This window comes from Centruroides sculpturatus, unplaced genomic scaffold, assembly GCF_000671375.1.
Source record: "Centruroides sculpturatus isolate CEXI.00-Female unplaced genomic scaffold, Cexi_2.0 scaffold262, whole genome shotgun sequence".
Classification (NCBI taxonomy): Eukaryota; Metazoa; Arthropoda; class Arachnida; order Scorpiones; family Buthidae; genus Centruroides; species Centruroides sculpturatus.
This window is the reverse complement of record NW_019384536.1, coordinates 532,744-547,087: the sequence shown is the minus strand read 5'-3', so window position 1 is coordinate 547,087 and position 14,344 is coordinate 532,744. Positions and strand designations below refer to the sequence as shown.

General features: G+C 27.8%; 2 protein-coding genes across 3 annotated transcripts in view; one reads left to right on the top strand and one right to left on the bottom strand.

Annotated features, from left to right (window-relative positions):
* Nucleotides 1-14,139, bottom strand: part of LOC111623253 (CD151 antigen-like) — an 86,551-nt gene extending 72,412 nt beyond the window's left edge. Inside the window, exons 1-2 of one of the 2 annotated variants that reach the window (XM_023365772.1) lie at nt 13,988-14,139; nt 13,403-13,454 (exon numbers count right to left, since the gene is read on the bottom strand). The gene's annotated coding sequence lies outside the window, so the exon portion shown is untranslated. The remainder of the gene's footprint in view (nt 1-13,402; nt 13,455-13,987) is intronic. The other variant, XM_023365775.1, reaches the window with a different exon arrangement.
* LOC111623252 (phospholipase D SdSicTox-betaIIB1bxii-like) lies at nt 432-3,583 on the top strand. The gene is made up of 5 exons (XM_023365770.1): nt 432-669; nt 963-1,097; nt 2,562-2,684; nt 2,801-3,026; nt 3,304-3,583. The coding sequence occupies exons 1-5, from the start codon at nt 474-476 to the stop codon at nt 3,527-3,529; spliced, it is 906 nt and encodes a 301-aa protein (XP_023221538.1). The 5' UTR covers nt 432-473; the 3' UTR covers nt 3,530-3,583.
* Nucleotides 14,140-14,344: the final 205 nt, after the last annotated feature.

The window sequence follows — 14,344 nt, the reverse complement described above, 5'->3', positions numbered from 1 at the left end:
AAATAATTTTTCTGGCCGTTGAATAAGAATTTTTTTTTTCACAAGAAACGTATAAAATTACAGTACTGTATTAGACTTACAGTACCTAATTTATATACTGTACAGACGATAGTAAACTCAACTTAACCTCCTAAACTTACCCGTCCACTATTGGTCCAGATTCGACCAATCCTGTCGCGACACGAGTCGGCGATGACGTATTGCCGCATTTTACGAGTCTCTATTAGTGTCTTTATACGAATACGGGCGCAATTTTTTCGCCGCAATATACGAATCCGCATTATATGAATCCGCGTTATAGGGAGGTCTACTGTATGTATAAACTATAAAGTAATCTTTACATTTTTATCTTTCTTAAAACTGATTTAAACTTATATTATTTAAGTACTATTTAGCTTTTTAACTTAAGTAAATACTGTTTTTTACTTTAGCTAAGCACTCAAAATGTTCGTCCATTTTGGAATATAGCCCATATGGTAAATTCCATCGATGAGATAGAAGAATATTTAGATGAAGGTGCCAATGCTATAGAAGCAGATGTTACCTTCGATTCCGATGGTACTGCCAAATTCATGTATCACGGTTTTCCGTGTGACTGTTGGCGTTATTGTTGGAGAAGTTCATTGCTTTTTCGATACTTATTGAAAGTAAAAAAATTGACAACGCCAGGTAAATTTATATATTTATTTTTCTTTGTTTAGTGAGACAATTGGCACAAAATTCTCATTTAATAACACCATAAATATCAATTTGTAAAATGCTTTAAAATAATTTCTTAATTATCTAAGTTTTAATTATTTGTTATTACAGTATATTTTTATTCAACGTTATTTATTCAAACATGTTTATAACTTATTGATAAAGTACTTTATCTTAATGTTTAAATTCAGAGATGAAGGCTTATGAATGTAGATATCATTAATAAAAGTAAATTCTAAATTATTTTCAATCACATTATTTAGATGATCCTAGCTATAAAGAAAACTTTACATTATTACAATTGGATTGTAAAATTTCATCTTTAAATTCTGACTGGTTGAGGATTAAAGCAGGAAAAGATTTGGCTAAGAAAATGGTCATATTTTTATGGGAAAGAGGTAAATTTTATTTTATTTAAAATTTTAAGTTTTTCTAAAATCATCATCTTCATCATCGTAAATAATTTCAGTTTAAGCCTGGAGCTTAATCTTAACTATTTTTTGGTCATTCTGAGTTTCGTTACACGTGTAGCACATTCGTCGTCATACCATGTGATGCACATTGGATGCTAGTTTTTTATGTGTTATATGAGTATGATGCTAAAAAATGTGTCGGTATTTAATGACAAGGAAAGTGAAGCCTCTCCTTGTCATTAAATATCAACACTTCGATATTACCAAAAGTAGTTGAGAATAAATTTCCTATTTGTTTTAAGGTTGAGGTATTCTATACATTAATCATAAGCAATCGGCAGCCAGGTCACACGCGTCACGCAAAGACCTAATAAGCGGCCCGAAGGCTTCGACAGAGTAATTTTATTTTTCTATTCTCAAGCATATGCCATTAAGAAACCATAATTAAGCTGATATTAGTAAACGTTCAAAACACATTCAAACTAAATTTGACCAGTAGAAAGATGATAATAAACCACTGATATATATTACTAGTTTGAATGTCATTAGCAATATTAATTTAGAACGTAGTGTACTGGCGGTTATATATTATATCCGTACTCGGCAGGTTTAAAGCCGGCAACACGTCAAGAAAAAATACAGCTACGACTTACTTAACTTTCTCGACAACATTTAAAACTGCGTGTGGCGTCATCTGTTAAAAGTTTATATTAAATAAATTTTTATATAATTAATTATCTTAAAATGACAAAAAGCTTAATTTTGAGATGAGTTTTATAAAAAATTGCAAATGCTATTAAATTAAATTAAAAAGTAAAATCTTAATTAAACCCGATTCTACTCGAGATATGACACACGACCCTCTTATATCTCCCCATTCCCTCGACCATTAACCACCAAAATTTAACAGCATCAATGACCCAAATACACAGTCCTCCTTGCAAAATTTCAGAGATTTTCTACAAAAAGCACGGGAGTTACTAAGCTTCAAATAGGGTGAACAAAATCGTGCTCCTTACATACAAACATTCACATATACTACATACACAGAGATGCACTGCCATCCATACATATAGAAACTCCCTTTTTTGCATTTCTCAACGTTTCAAGGTCCCTCAGTCCAAAAATTTGAAAATCTTGGAAGGATTATTTTTTGATCGAACTTTATAATTTTCCTCTGTTCTATATAACAGAGTCGAAAAAGTAAAAATGTATGTGGACTGCAAAGTTTACTTGCGGCTCGCATCACTGTAAGCTCCATATACTACTTTTACGAGTAAGAAGTTTATATTAAAAGGTAATTTCAGTATGGTTCTTGTTCATTCTGCTGATGATGAGGATAATGATAAAAACAGTGTTTGAAAATACATCAGTACTAAATTATTTTCCATATTGTTATTTTAAAACAGGAAAATAAATATAATAAGCTGTAATTTTTTATAATTTTAGGTCATTCCAAAAGTCAAGTTTGGATTTTATTGAGTATTCCTCATTCGAATCACGTCAATTTTATTAGGAGTTTCCGTGAAACGCTACAAGAAGAAGGATTATCCGATTTAGAAACAAAAATTGGTCAGAAAAATTAAAAATATCTATTTAAAATAATTCATTATATCTTATAATAAGGCAATATTTTTAAAAAAATAATTAACTTGTTGCTATTTTTTATAAACACATTTTACGTGCAGGTTATGATATATCAGGTAATGAAGATCCTTTGAAAATAGAAAATGCATTATTGAGTGTTGGCGTTAACAGCTCTATATGGTTTTCTGATGGCATAACTAATTGCATACCAAGATCAATTTCGAGACTGAGATTTATAATTGATAAAAGAAATTCTCTAAGTAATTTGGTTAATAAAGTATACTTTTGGACTATAGACAGAGAAAACAATTTAAGGAAAGCTTTACGGTAATTTACGATTTTTGTCTTGATAAATAATAATTTTTTGAACCTTTCTGCCCTATGGGTACTGAGATGGCCTTTTTCACGTATCCATTAAGAGTTCAGCCAGACCCACAAAGAGACCAGAATGGTGAGGTACGGGATCCAACATATCCTGGAAAATTTCCTGGAGAGTTACTCGCCCGGATCCCCAGAGCAATAGATCCTTAACTGTCTCGGCCATCTGACCGTTTAAATAATACTATCATCATCACAATTTAATAATTTATATTTAATTTTTCAGAATGGGCGTCGATGGAATCATAACTAACAAGCCTCGAAGACTGCATAATATATTAAACAGCGAAGAATTTAAGCACACTTATCGTCTATCAAGTATTACAGATAATCCATGGACAAAAATAATAGGTCCTTCAAAATACTACGTCAGATCCGATGATTACTATTTTGTCGAATGCAATAAAATTTTTCACACTTATAAATATTACGGACTCATAGAAAAACGTTAATTAAGTATTTTATAATTATAATGTTTGAAATTTTAATTAAATATTTGAATTATAAACTTTTAATTAATTATAACTTCATAATTCAGATTAATTAAAGTTTGATAATTGAAATAATTATATCAAAGTTAAATTAGTTTAATATGCAGGACGTTTTATGATTTTGTATTATACAGAAATTATATTTTATAAATTGTATTTAATTGAAATATAAAAGATTTAATGTTAGATATAGATCTAAATTTAAGAAATTTAATTGTAATATAAATTTTGTTTTTAATTTTTTTATACTTGATGTAATTCATGTGATAAATAAAATTATTGTCAGTGTAAATTATAAAAAAATAACTGTATCTAGAATTTTTTACGATACATGCAATATACTTTTTATTGCTTATTATTTTGCTGATTTTCAGATGCTTTTTGCTCCTCAGTTGTTTTTTTTTTTTTTTTTTTTTTTGTATATTTGTGGCACTTGAAAAAGGCCAAATGGCCACAGTGTCTTTTGAGATTAAAGATTAATAGTTACCGTATGAGAAAGAACGTTCACTAGCATTTATTGGCTCTGTATGAAGGTTGCGCTATATTGAGGTTTGACTGTATTGATTTTTACAAACTTTATGAAAATTCTTTGTTTGTTTCAATTCATTGTTTAAGACTATTAAAAAACTGTGCTCGTAATGATTCTTTACTGTTTTATTAAAATCTTTGTTAAACAATACTTTTTGGAGAGCAACTCTCACTAGAACATAAACTAAATGAAGATAATAAGATTATCATCGTTTATTATACAGAATATTTCAAGATAAATCTAAAATCAGTTAGGCTCGATAGAGCAGAGTATTATTTTTATATGAAGACATTATCTGCATAACATTTGTAAAAGCTTGAAATGCAAATCCAAGACTTTATCTCTACATATCTGAACATTGATGGTAAGTGCTAAATAGAAATCTCCTGAAAGCATTAAAAAGATTTTGCCAAAATCATAAAACAATGTTGTAAACTAGGCCACAACATAAACATCACATTAACCCAAGAAACTGATTCAATCTTTCATTAGGTAAAACTTCATTAAAACATTCAAGTATTACCTAATAAGGTACTTCCAGTAATTCTCTATTAAATCCTTTCTCGAAATTTAAAAAAAAATCCAGCAACGAGATGCGTAACTTTACCGGCAAAAGAATTTAAATCGTGTTTGGCGCCATCTGTTGTAACATTCTATTTAAAAATAACTTTTATATTATTCTCTTAATTATTATAAAATGACAAAAACTTCATTTTGAGGGTAGAGATGAGTTTTATACAAAAAATCAAAAATTATAAATGCTAATAGTGAATAAAATTTTCTTTAAGTCTGATTCTACTCGAGATAGGGCGCATAGGCCTATATCCCATATAGGCTATCGTCCCACTTCTTTGACCTTTAACCACCAAAATGTAATTTTCGACCTTTCAAGGTCCTCTGAGTCAAAAAAAATGTAAAAATCTGGAGGCTCATTTTTCATTATACTTTCCCTCTGTTGTAGGCTATAGCCAGGAAAGTAAAAAAAAAAAAAATTCACCCAAAGTTTTTGACACTTTTTTTGGAATTAATTAGTTTAGAGTCTTCTAATAACAACATTTAAATTTATTTATTAGTATCTTGAGATTGTCATTACAATTTATTTATGTTTTATTACAAACCAAATATAAACAAGATTACAGTACTGTCTAATCGTTCTCTATTGCAGATATGCAAATTCATAGCAAATTCAGAATCGTTTTATATAAATTTGCCTAAATTCTTGTAGAATAATTTTTAATAATTAAGTAACTATAAATGAATGAAAATTGTTAATAACTTTTAATTTTAACAATTCATCTTTATTTTTATTTACAAATAATAGTTACACTTATGGTATTTTTAGTACAAAGAGCCTAACTATCAGGCTAAACGAGCAACGATAAAATGGTAAATAAATAAATATACAAAGAAATAAATATAAAGATACAGATTAAAATAAATTGAATAGTTTAATGACAAATACATGCAGTATGTAAAATAGACAAATAAATAAACAGAAACAGATACACAAACACACATCTAAGCATACCCAAAGCACAACAATACATACACCTACACACCTAAATACACACTATATATAGACTATATATTATAGATATATTATAAATAAATTATTGTACATATTCCTGGTGTTTAACAATATTTTTAGAACGTATAACAATGTATTATTGAGCAACTTGCATTACTAAATTAGATAAAAAGATATACGTATTTACCACAGTTGAGACTTATTTTGTATTCATCATATATAATAAGCAGCAATTGTAAAATTAACATTAAGAATACTATAAGATTGTTTTAAGAACAAGTTATGATATGAAACGGCTATTAAATTGGAATGTAATTTTCTTTATCGGCATAATAAACAATAAAATCAATAATTGCACATTTAATTTAGCGAACTTCATTTACTCTTTTTAAATAAATATGGCAAAAAAGAGAAAAACTTGAAACTATGTTATTATAACAAATATGAAAATACATTATAACAATCAGATTGGCCAAACCTCTGAAAAACGGGCATTGGTGGGAACATAAAAAATTACCGCTGTTTAAAGGTGGCCGTTATGGGAAGTTCGACTGTATTTAGAATGGTTAGTACGAAACGGTGTGCAAGAATGCAGATTTGAATTTCTATGGTGATGATAATATTAAAGTAATCTGCACATACGAGTGACTAATAATATAATATAAGATTGAAGTAACATTTTTTTAAATGTTATTATATATTTAAATATTCTATGGAAAAACTAGTGAAATTGTTGAGTAGTGCGTTATTGATATAATGCAGCAAATAAAACGTTTTGAAGAGCAAAAGTCTCCAAACTCATCTTAGCAAAATATAATAAAATAAAAATCAGGATAACATTGTCATGGTAACGATAATCTTNTTTAAATAATGAAATTTGTATATATTTTTAAAATGTACAAATTTATTTAAATTTTAAAACATTAAAAGTTTCTTGTTAAGAGTTACAAACTACTAAATCATACATTTGCTCTAGTAAATGATATAATTGCGTAGACAGGAGAAGGCTTGAACGAAAGAAACGAGGTCGAAAAAAAATATTAATTAATCATTTAATTTCTTATTTTTACACACTAATTATTGTTTTATTACTGACCGTGAATTAAACTTTAGCCTTTAAATAATAATTTTAAAAAATCTCAAGTAAAATAAATTATTATTCTCGTTATAACATAGCAAAGTGATGATAATCTGGATAAAAATGAAAAATAAATTAATTTATATTAAATATTACAAAAAGATAAATGCTTCCGTCGCTTTCACTTTGTTAACCCATATGTCTTCCAAGCGTATCGAGAAGAAGAAAAAAAACAATGTGCATGAGTTCGTGTGTACTTTCTCTTTAACATTAATTTAAACCGCTTTATCATTCATCTGATTGCTTTCTAATTATAAAAACCTTTATTAAACAAATATAAATTGTTTTATTATAAGAACACTTAAGGCAGTATTCACAATCAAGGATCAAGAATTTGAATTAGAAGTTAACCAATTACCATTCGCAATACTTTTAGTACGTGAACGCTTATTGGTTACCTTCTAACTCTTGATCTTGCGTTGTGTATACGGCCATTAATGAGTGAGGTATACTAACGTGATGCTGTTCTAAAATTAAGATTTAAATTAGAAATTCTTTATTTTATTTTTTCAATCTTCGGAAATCCCTTCCGGGACCTTGTGTCCTCTTTCTTGTCCACCCATTCTCTTCCTTTCTTCAGCCTAGTTTCTGGAGTAGGCTCAGGGCTGGATTTGCACATAAGCTAAACAAGCTGAACATAAGCTAAACAACCTCTAAGGAAATGTTTTGTAATTAAATTATTAGTCTATATGTACAATAGATTCCCGTTTTATGATTTGTATTTAGGATAAATTTACTGTTATTTAAGCTTGTGTGTTCCGTGTTTAAGTAATGTATTATTTGGTTAAGCACCATTTCCAGGAACGTAATCGTACAAGTTAGTTTACAATGCTGAGCTTATAGGAAACAGAACGATTCGTTTTACGACGGTTTTCCAGGAACCAGTTAGTAAGCAGGAGTTTCCTTTATTATAAAAATTTGAAAAATAATACAACAAATTATATAATAAATATTTTAAATAAGTGTTTAAATATTAAAGATTTGTTTCTGTATTTTATGTGTATTACAACTACCACGTAAACACATTTCTCAATAAATACCGTATTTATTTTCACTTTTTGATTTACCTTATTTGTTCAGTACCCTATTTGGACCTTCTTTCTTTTTCATCTCCTCATTCGATTCTTTTCTTCAGCCTAAACTCTTGGGTAAGCTTATGGCCGGGTTTGCACACGAGCTAAACAAGCTGCAGCTTAGAGCCTCACGTTATTAGTCTATAACAGGGCTTCTTAAACTATGGGTCGCGATCCCATTTAGGGTCGCGAGATTTTAATGCAAAATATTGAAAATAATTTGTGAGAGTTTGAAAATGGCCCGCTTTGTGTCATAGGTTTCGTGAGTTGCTCTTTGTGTCACTTCTGGTGCAGCGAGACAACGATTCAGTAACACTGATAGTAGTGTGAACTAGTGTAGTGTTGTCGCTTTTCAGTGTATTCAGTTGTCTCTGTTCCATTGTAACACAAGAGTGAACTGTGGTAGTACACCATTATTGTTTTTGCAAATTTGTATATATCTCTATTTTATATTTTTTTGGGGTCGCGAAAAAAAATCACAATCATAAATGGGGTCGTGAATAAAAATAGTTTAAGAAGCCCTGGTCTATAGCCTTACATTTTTACATGCATTATTATTTGATGGAGGAAAAGGGACTGTTACAATAAATTTTATAGCTTAGGTCCTGCTCTGAGTAGGTTCTATCCTTAATATTAGCATTTTATGTGTCTTGTCTATATTTTATTTACGTGGGTTTTTTAAAATTTCATAATGAAGAGACTTTACTTGCAGTTCGTTTATCTTTATATAAAATAAACTCTGGATATTCTCCGAAACATTTCAACAGATATTAATTATAAGATGAAATGAGGATATTTGCATTGTATATATTTCAAAATATGCAAGTAAATTTCACAACGTTATGAAATTCGAAGAGGATTTCTTTCAATATTATTTGAATTGTTTGTAAATGAAATTCGATATTTTATTATAAGTAACTTCGGCACGAAAAAGCATAAATTAATATATAAGTAATTATAGTTGGTCTTCAATCTTCGTGATGTGAAAATTACAATAGAGTAACATAACTTGTCTGGATGACAAGCCTTCGTAAACAAAAACAATATTATAATTGACTTAATATATAGCTATAGTTAGAGCTATGGCCCTAAACTATAACATATAACAAGCCCTTCTCCTCCATCAAATATTGATACATATAAAAATGCGAGGATCTAAATTACAGACTCATAACGCGAGGCCCTAAGCTGCAGCTTGTTTAGCTTATGTGCAAGTCCGACTCTGCGTAAAGTTCAAAATATGAGAATTGAACTTTAAAACTGAATAAATGTTAGAAAAATATTCTTTTTTCGTGTGTTTAACTGTATTTTTCCTGGAATATTGATATTTTGAACTTACATATACATTACCGACCGTAAAAGTGAATGACTTAGAGGTCAAGCACCTTATAAAAAAACAGAAAATCACCATGGAAATAAATGATAATTTTCTAAAATTGTTTAATACGTCTAAAATAAATATCGTTATAATAGAAGTTTCTCTGTTTTTTTTAATATTTTTTTTAATCTTTATCAATCTATTTTGATTTTAAAATAGTTGCAGGATTTATTTCATTTTGTATATTTTCGGGCTCGACAATGACTTAAATAAAAAGTTTAAATTTATTTTAATAAAATTGGATAAAAATTAGTTAATTTTAAACTATAATTAGTAAAAACTTAATTCCTTCACAAGCTTTTAACATAATTATGATATAGCCTAAATTTATCATATTTAATCTTATAAATTCATTTATAATTGTTTAAAATAAGACTCTAGGTTCTTCCTCATAAAATTCGTTCTCTAAAGTAACCAGTTGTCTCAAGAGGTTATATTTCATGCGACGTGTAAACGTTTAAAATAAAAATCAAACATAAATTTCAAGCGAAAAATCCAAACAAATTGCTTGTAACTAAGCTTGTTTGAAGCATTTACGATTTAAGTGAGCATTAACTAGGTTCAACGTGATGGAAATTTAACTATAAATAATTTATTATGTAATTAAAGATGAATATTTATAGAATTCATATTAAAAAATGTTTTAACAATAGGTTTAAATTAACTACAACTCTCTTATTTTTATTTTTTTAACTTGCAAGCTATTTATAATTCTATATTTAACTTTTATAAACACGTGCATTTGATCTACAAATTTTGATTTTCTACACATTTAAAATCTCTCTTACGGAACAACGGATACAAAAACCAGAAAAAAAATCGGACTTTGGGTGATTATATAAACCTAGTTTACAATAAAATTAAGATTACAAAACATTGGAAACGGTTGTCGTAACAATAGGGTTAGATAAATATTATTTTGGTTGTTATATTTTGAAATCTATAAATATTCTGAACTTTATTTATAGCATTTAAAAATTAAAAAATACTTTTAATAATTTAATACATTATTTGAGATTTTATATTTTGTTTTTTTTTGAAAATTTTTAATAATTTATAACGTTTTTTGATTTTAACATTTGCTCTAATTTGCTGTCAAATTTTCATCTTTTAATATCTATATTTAAACTTATCTTTCTGAGTTTAAGCTAATATAGAACCTTTGCCAATTAGGAATAGTCTTTGTGTGGCAATTATTAAACAAATAAATAATTTAAAAATTAATAATTTCCTAATAAATATTTAGTAAAGCTGATAAATGAATAATTCTATGCATTCTGTAGATTATTTGCCAATTAATTTAAAACAATACAAAATTTATTTTCTAATTTTAATACTTTGGTATGATAAAGCGTGGCTCCATTTTGAAGGATTTCTTTTGCATTATAGAATGAAAAAATTGAAATTAATTTATTGTAAAATGATAAATGTATCTAGTTATGAATAGCTATAATTTCATTAGTAAAATATATATCATTTTATATGAATTATCAATCATTCGTAAGAATTGATTCTACGAACTTAGAATTTAATTTATGGAATATATTTTAAATTCAATAGGATTTATGGAATCTTTGATGTATTATAGACAAAGTGGCCACTAGTAGGGACTTTTAATCATGCTTATGAAGGATTTGGACAAGCGCACAATGGGGGCTACCGGGTGGTGAGGGACGAGGCCCGAAAAATTCTTAGGTTTTTGACCGCCTGGATTTAATCTCGAATAGTAGCAGGAGGCCTTAATATTTAGTATTAAGGATAATTGATATAGGGAAAAAACATTACCTAAATTGCTACAGAAATTAAACATCTGGAACACGCTTTCAGTAGTATCGAGATAAGGTTTCTATATTTTGTTTGCTTAGTGAATATATAATAATTTAATTTAGATAAAAGTATAGAAGAAATTAAACGAAAAATAAAATATATATTTAAAAGTAGGCTTATTCTATTTTATTTTATTTTTTGTTTAATGGCAGGTAAGTTATTATTTGTGTTTCTCTCTCTCTCTCTCTCTCTGTTTCTCCCCCGCGCCCTACAGTCACTAGGCACTAATAGAATCTTATTATTATTATTTTTCGTATCCATCGTGGATTTGACCAGATCTAAAATTAAGGCAATCGGATAGTAAGGGACGGAATCACATAAAGCATCCTGTTGAAATTACTCAAGAAAATTTCTGAGGTTTCCAATGCAGATCGAGTTTTTATTCATGGAAGCCGGAGGGACTGCCGAGAGCTTGTATGGGGCGGGGATAGAGTGGACCGCCTCTATCTCTTAGAGGGCTCCTTTTGACATATTTTTTTTTTTTCTTTTTTTGAATAAATGAAATACTTAGAATGTTTCTTTAGTAATAAAAAGAATCTTATAGATGTTATTTTTTGTTAGTAAAAATAACAGTCATTTATAGGAATAGGAACCTCTAAGGAACCCTCCAGACTGGAAAAAATCCCCAGCTTGCCGCTCCCTCTCGATGACCCAGGAAACAGGATAGTCAGAGGAAGTGAAGAAGCAGTTAACCTGTCGCTTAGATACGTCGGACGACAGGTTAACTGTTTCCTAAGTTATTGCTTCTCAGAATGATCCTAAACCGGAAACGGAAATGATCAGAAATGTTATTTTATCACGTCAAATGCAACCCGGTGTATTTCTTTCATAAATTAAGCATTCGTAGCGCCAGTTAATATATTAATAATTTCCCTTTCCGGTTCTTTTTTATATTACTATAATACATAACTATTTGATACGCTTCCTGTAATTTGAATAAATAATTTCAGTTACTGAAAAATAAGTTCTACGATAGAATTTCAAATTATGAAATTATATAGCCTGTACGTTAAATTATTGTATTTTACATATTGCTCAAATTAAATATTGAAGATTAATTATACCTTCACACCATTCGTAAATTATTTTATTCTATCATCATATGATTCAATTCAAAATCGATTGTAAAATACTTTGAATGCAGATAATTGATATAGATTATAGTAAAGAAAAATGATTTAATAAGTAGAGGATACAGTAGTGTAGCCAGAAAGGGGCCAATTGTCCCGGATCACCTTACTTTTGTAAGTAAATAAATGAGGAAAACATCAAATAAGTACAGGAAAAAGATTTAAACATGAAAATATATATATATAGGCCTATATATAGTTCTAGTGGTACAAGGGTGGATATAGGTTTTTCATGTTCTAAGTCATGCCTCCCTAATATCGGTTCTATTGTAGTTATCCTATAGGGAGATTATCACCATAAAATTTTGCATTATTATATTTATTTTTGTATAATTTAGCCTCAAAAAAGAAATATTTAATAGTTTTTTTATTATTATTGATATGTTAAATTGTATTTCAATAAAAAACAAAAGATTTTGAATAAAATAATTAACTTTAGTGAAAGTCGATTAGAAATGTTTTCTCAATTTAGTTATTTCTTAATTAATTAATTCATAATAAATTTAATAGAAAATTTATTCAGATTGAAGTAGTTTTACATATATTAAATCGCTAAATAATCGTTAAAAAATGCCACCTTTTCTTAAAAATTAGTTAAAATTCCATAATAAAAATTAATTATCATAGCATTAATTTATATCAATAAGTAATTTTCAAATTCCATGAAGAAAAATTGGATTGAGAGTCACATAAAGAACATTAAGTTTTCATTAGAGTAATACATTTATATGTAGTTAATTAAGGTTACACAACTAGAACCGATATTAGAATGGCTCTAATTAGAACGTGCGAAACCTATATTCACTCCTTTACCAATAGCGCTGTGAGGAAGAGTAAACTCTTTGATACTGTATAAACGTGTATATAAGTGCTTTTTCCCACATTCAAATCTTTTTTCTTTACTTATTTGATTTTTTCTTCGTTTATTTACTTACAAGGATAGGGGAACCAGGCACCTCTCTGGTTACGCTACATGTTAGTTATACTGAAAAAGAAGTAATTATAGATAAAATAAAACAAAATATAAACTACAAGTTAATTACACTCTTATGTAATTTGCTTATAATTTTCATTATTATTATTATTTTTATAAAGCTAACTCATAAAAGCAATTAAACTAATTTATAATGTAATTTCTCTGAATTAAATATTTAATTCTTATACAAATTAAATAAATTTCTCAAAGATGCATGCAAGAACCTATTTTACTTGAGTCTATATTGATACTTACTTTGATATTTCGTAGTTATTCAAGAAACAAATCCAATATTGTTAAAGAAATTCTAATGAAAGTAATATGTATATATTTAGATTAATTAGACAATATTAAATTAATAAAATTAATAATAAATTTATTCGCTTCGTATAAATAATATTTAAATGTTTTTTTATTAATTTAATTAATGTTAATAGACACTATAATGATAAAACTCTATTAACTGAATGGAAATTTTTCTTCAAGTAAGACTTAGATTCGTGTAGAAATTAAAAAATAAGCTGTAAAGTTAGTTTAAAAATTGTAAAATTTCTACGTATATACGTTTCGACGTCAAAAATATCAAAACTTTTATTAAATAGTTTATAAAATCGATATTAATAAATGTTTTCTTATAGAAAATATAAAATTCTCCCTAAAAAGCTCGTCTAATGTATTAAAATGCATCGTAATAAAGTCTTTTTATTAACTGTTAAATAGTTTTTCTATAAATTAAAAAAAATTTCAATACAGTTAAATTTAATATTAAAGAAATAACAAAAAAAATCTAATTAAATTTTACAGTTTTTTAAGTAAAAGTATTTTAAGTAAATAACTAACCTGTTATAAAATGAAAACTCTTAAACAATTTCGTATAAAACACGCAGCGAGCTTTGAAAACAAGTTGTGTTGATCAGAGTCGTTACCAAGACGACTAATGTGTGGTCCACGAGCTGAATTTTTACACTTTAATGTTTTGCAACAACCAATCAATAAAGAACGCTTCCTATCGTCACGAGAGAGGTGGGGGTGTTGCACATTATACGAGAATTATCTTCTACACTGCGTTCTAGCCTATCAACACGTGTCTTTACACTTTTCTTCATCGAGAATTTTTTAAATAAAATCTTCTAGAAATTAAATTTTTTCTCTATATTTTTTCCTAAATTAAAATGTTTGATTAGATTTCGTTTAAAG

Excerpts from the sequence above, each read along its gene's own strand:
- LOC111623252 (XM_023365770.1), top strand. The coding sequence starts at position 474 with ATGGTAAATTCCATCGATGAGATAGAAGAATATTTAGATGAAGGTGCC. Across the intron at positions 1,098-2,561 it reads CATATTTTTATGGGAAAGAG|GTCATTCCAAAAGTCAAGTT; the intron begins GTAAATTTTATT and ends TTATAATTTTAG. Across the intron at positions 3,027-3,303 it reads AATTTAAGGAAAGCTTTACG|AATGGGCGTCGATGGAATCA; the intron begins GTAATTTACGAT and ends TTAATTTTTCAG.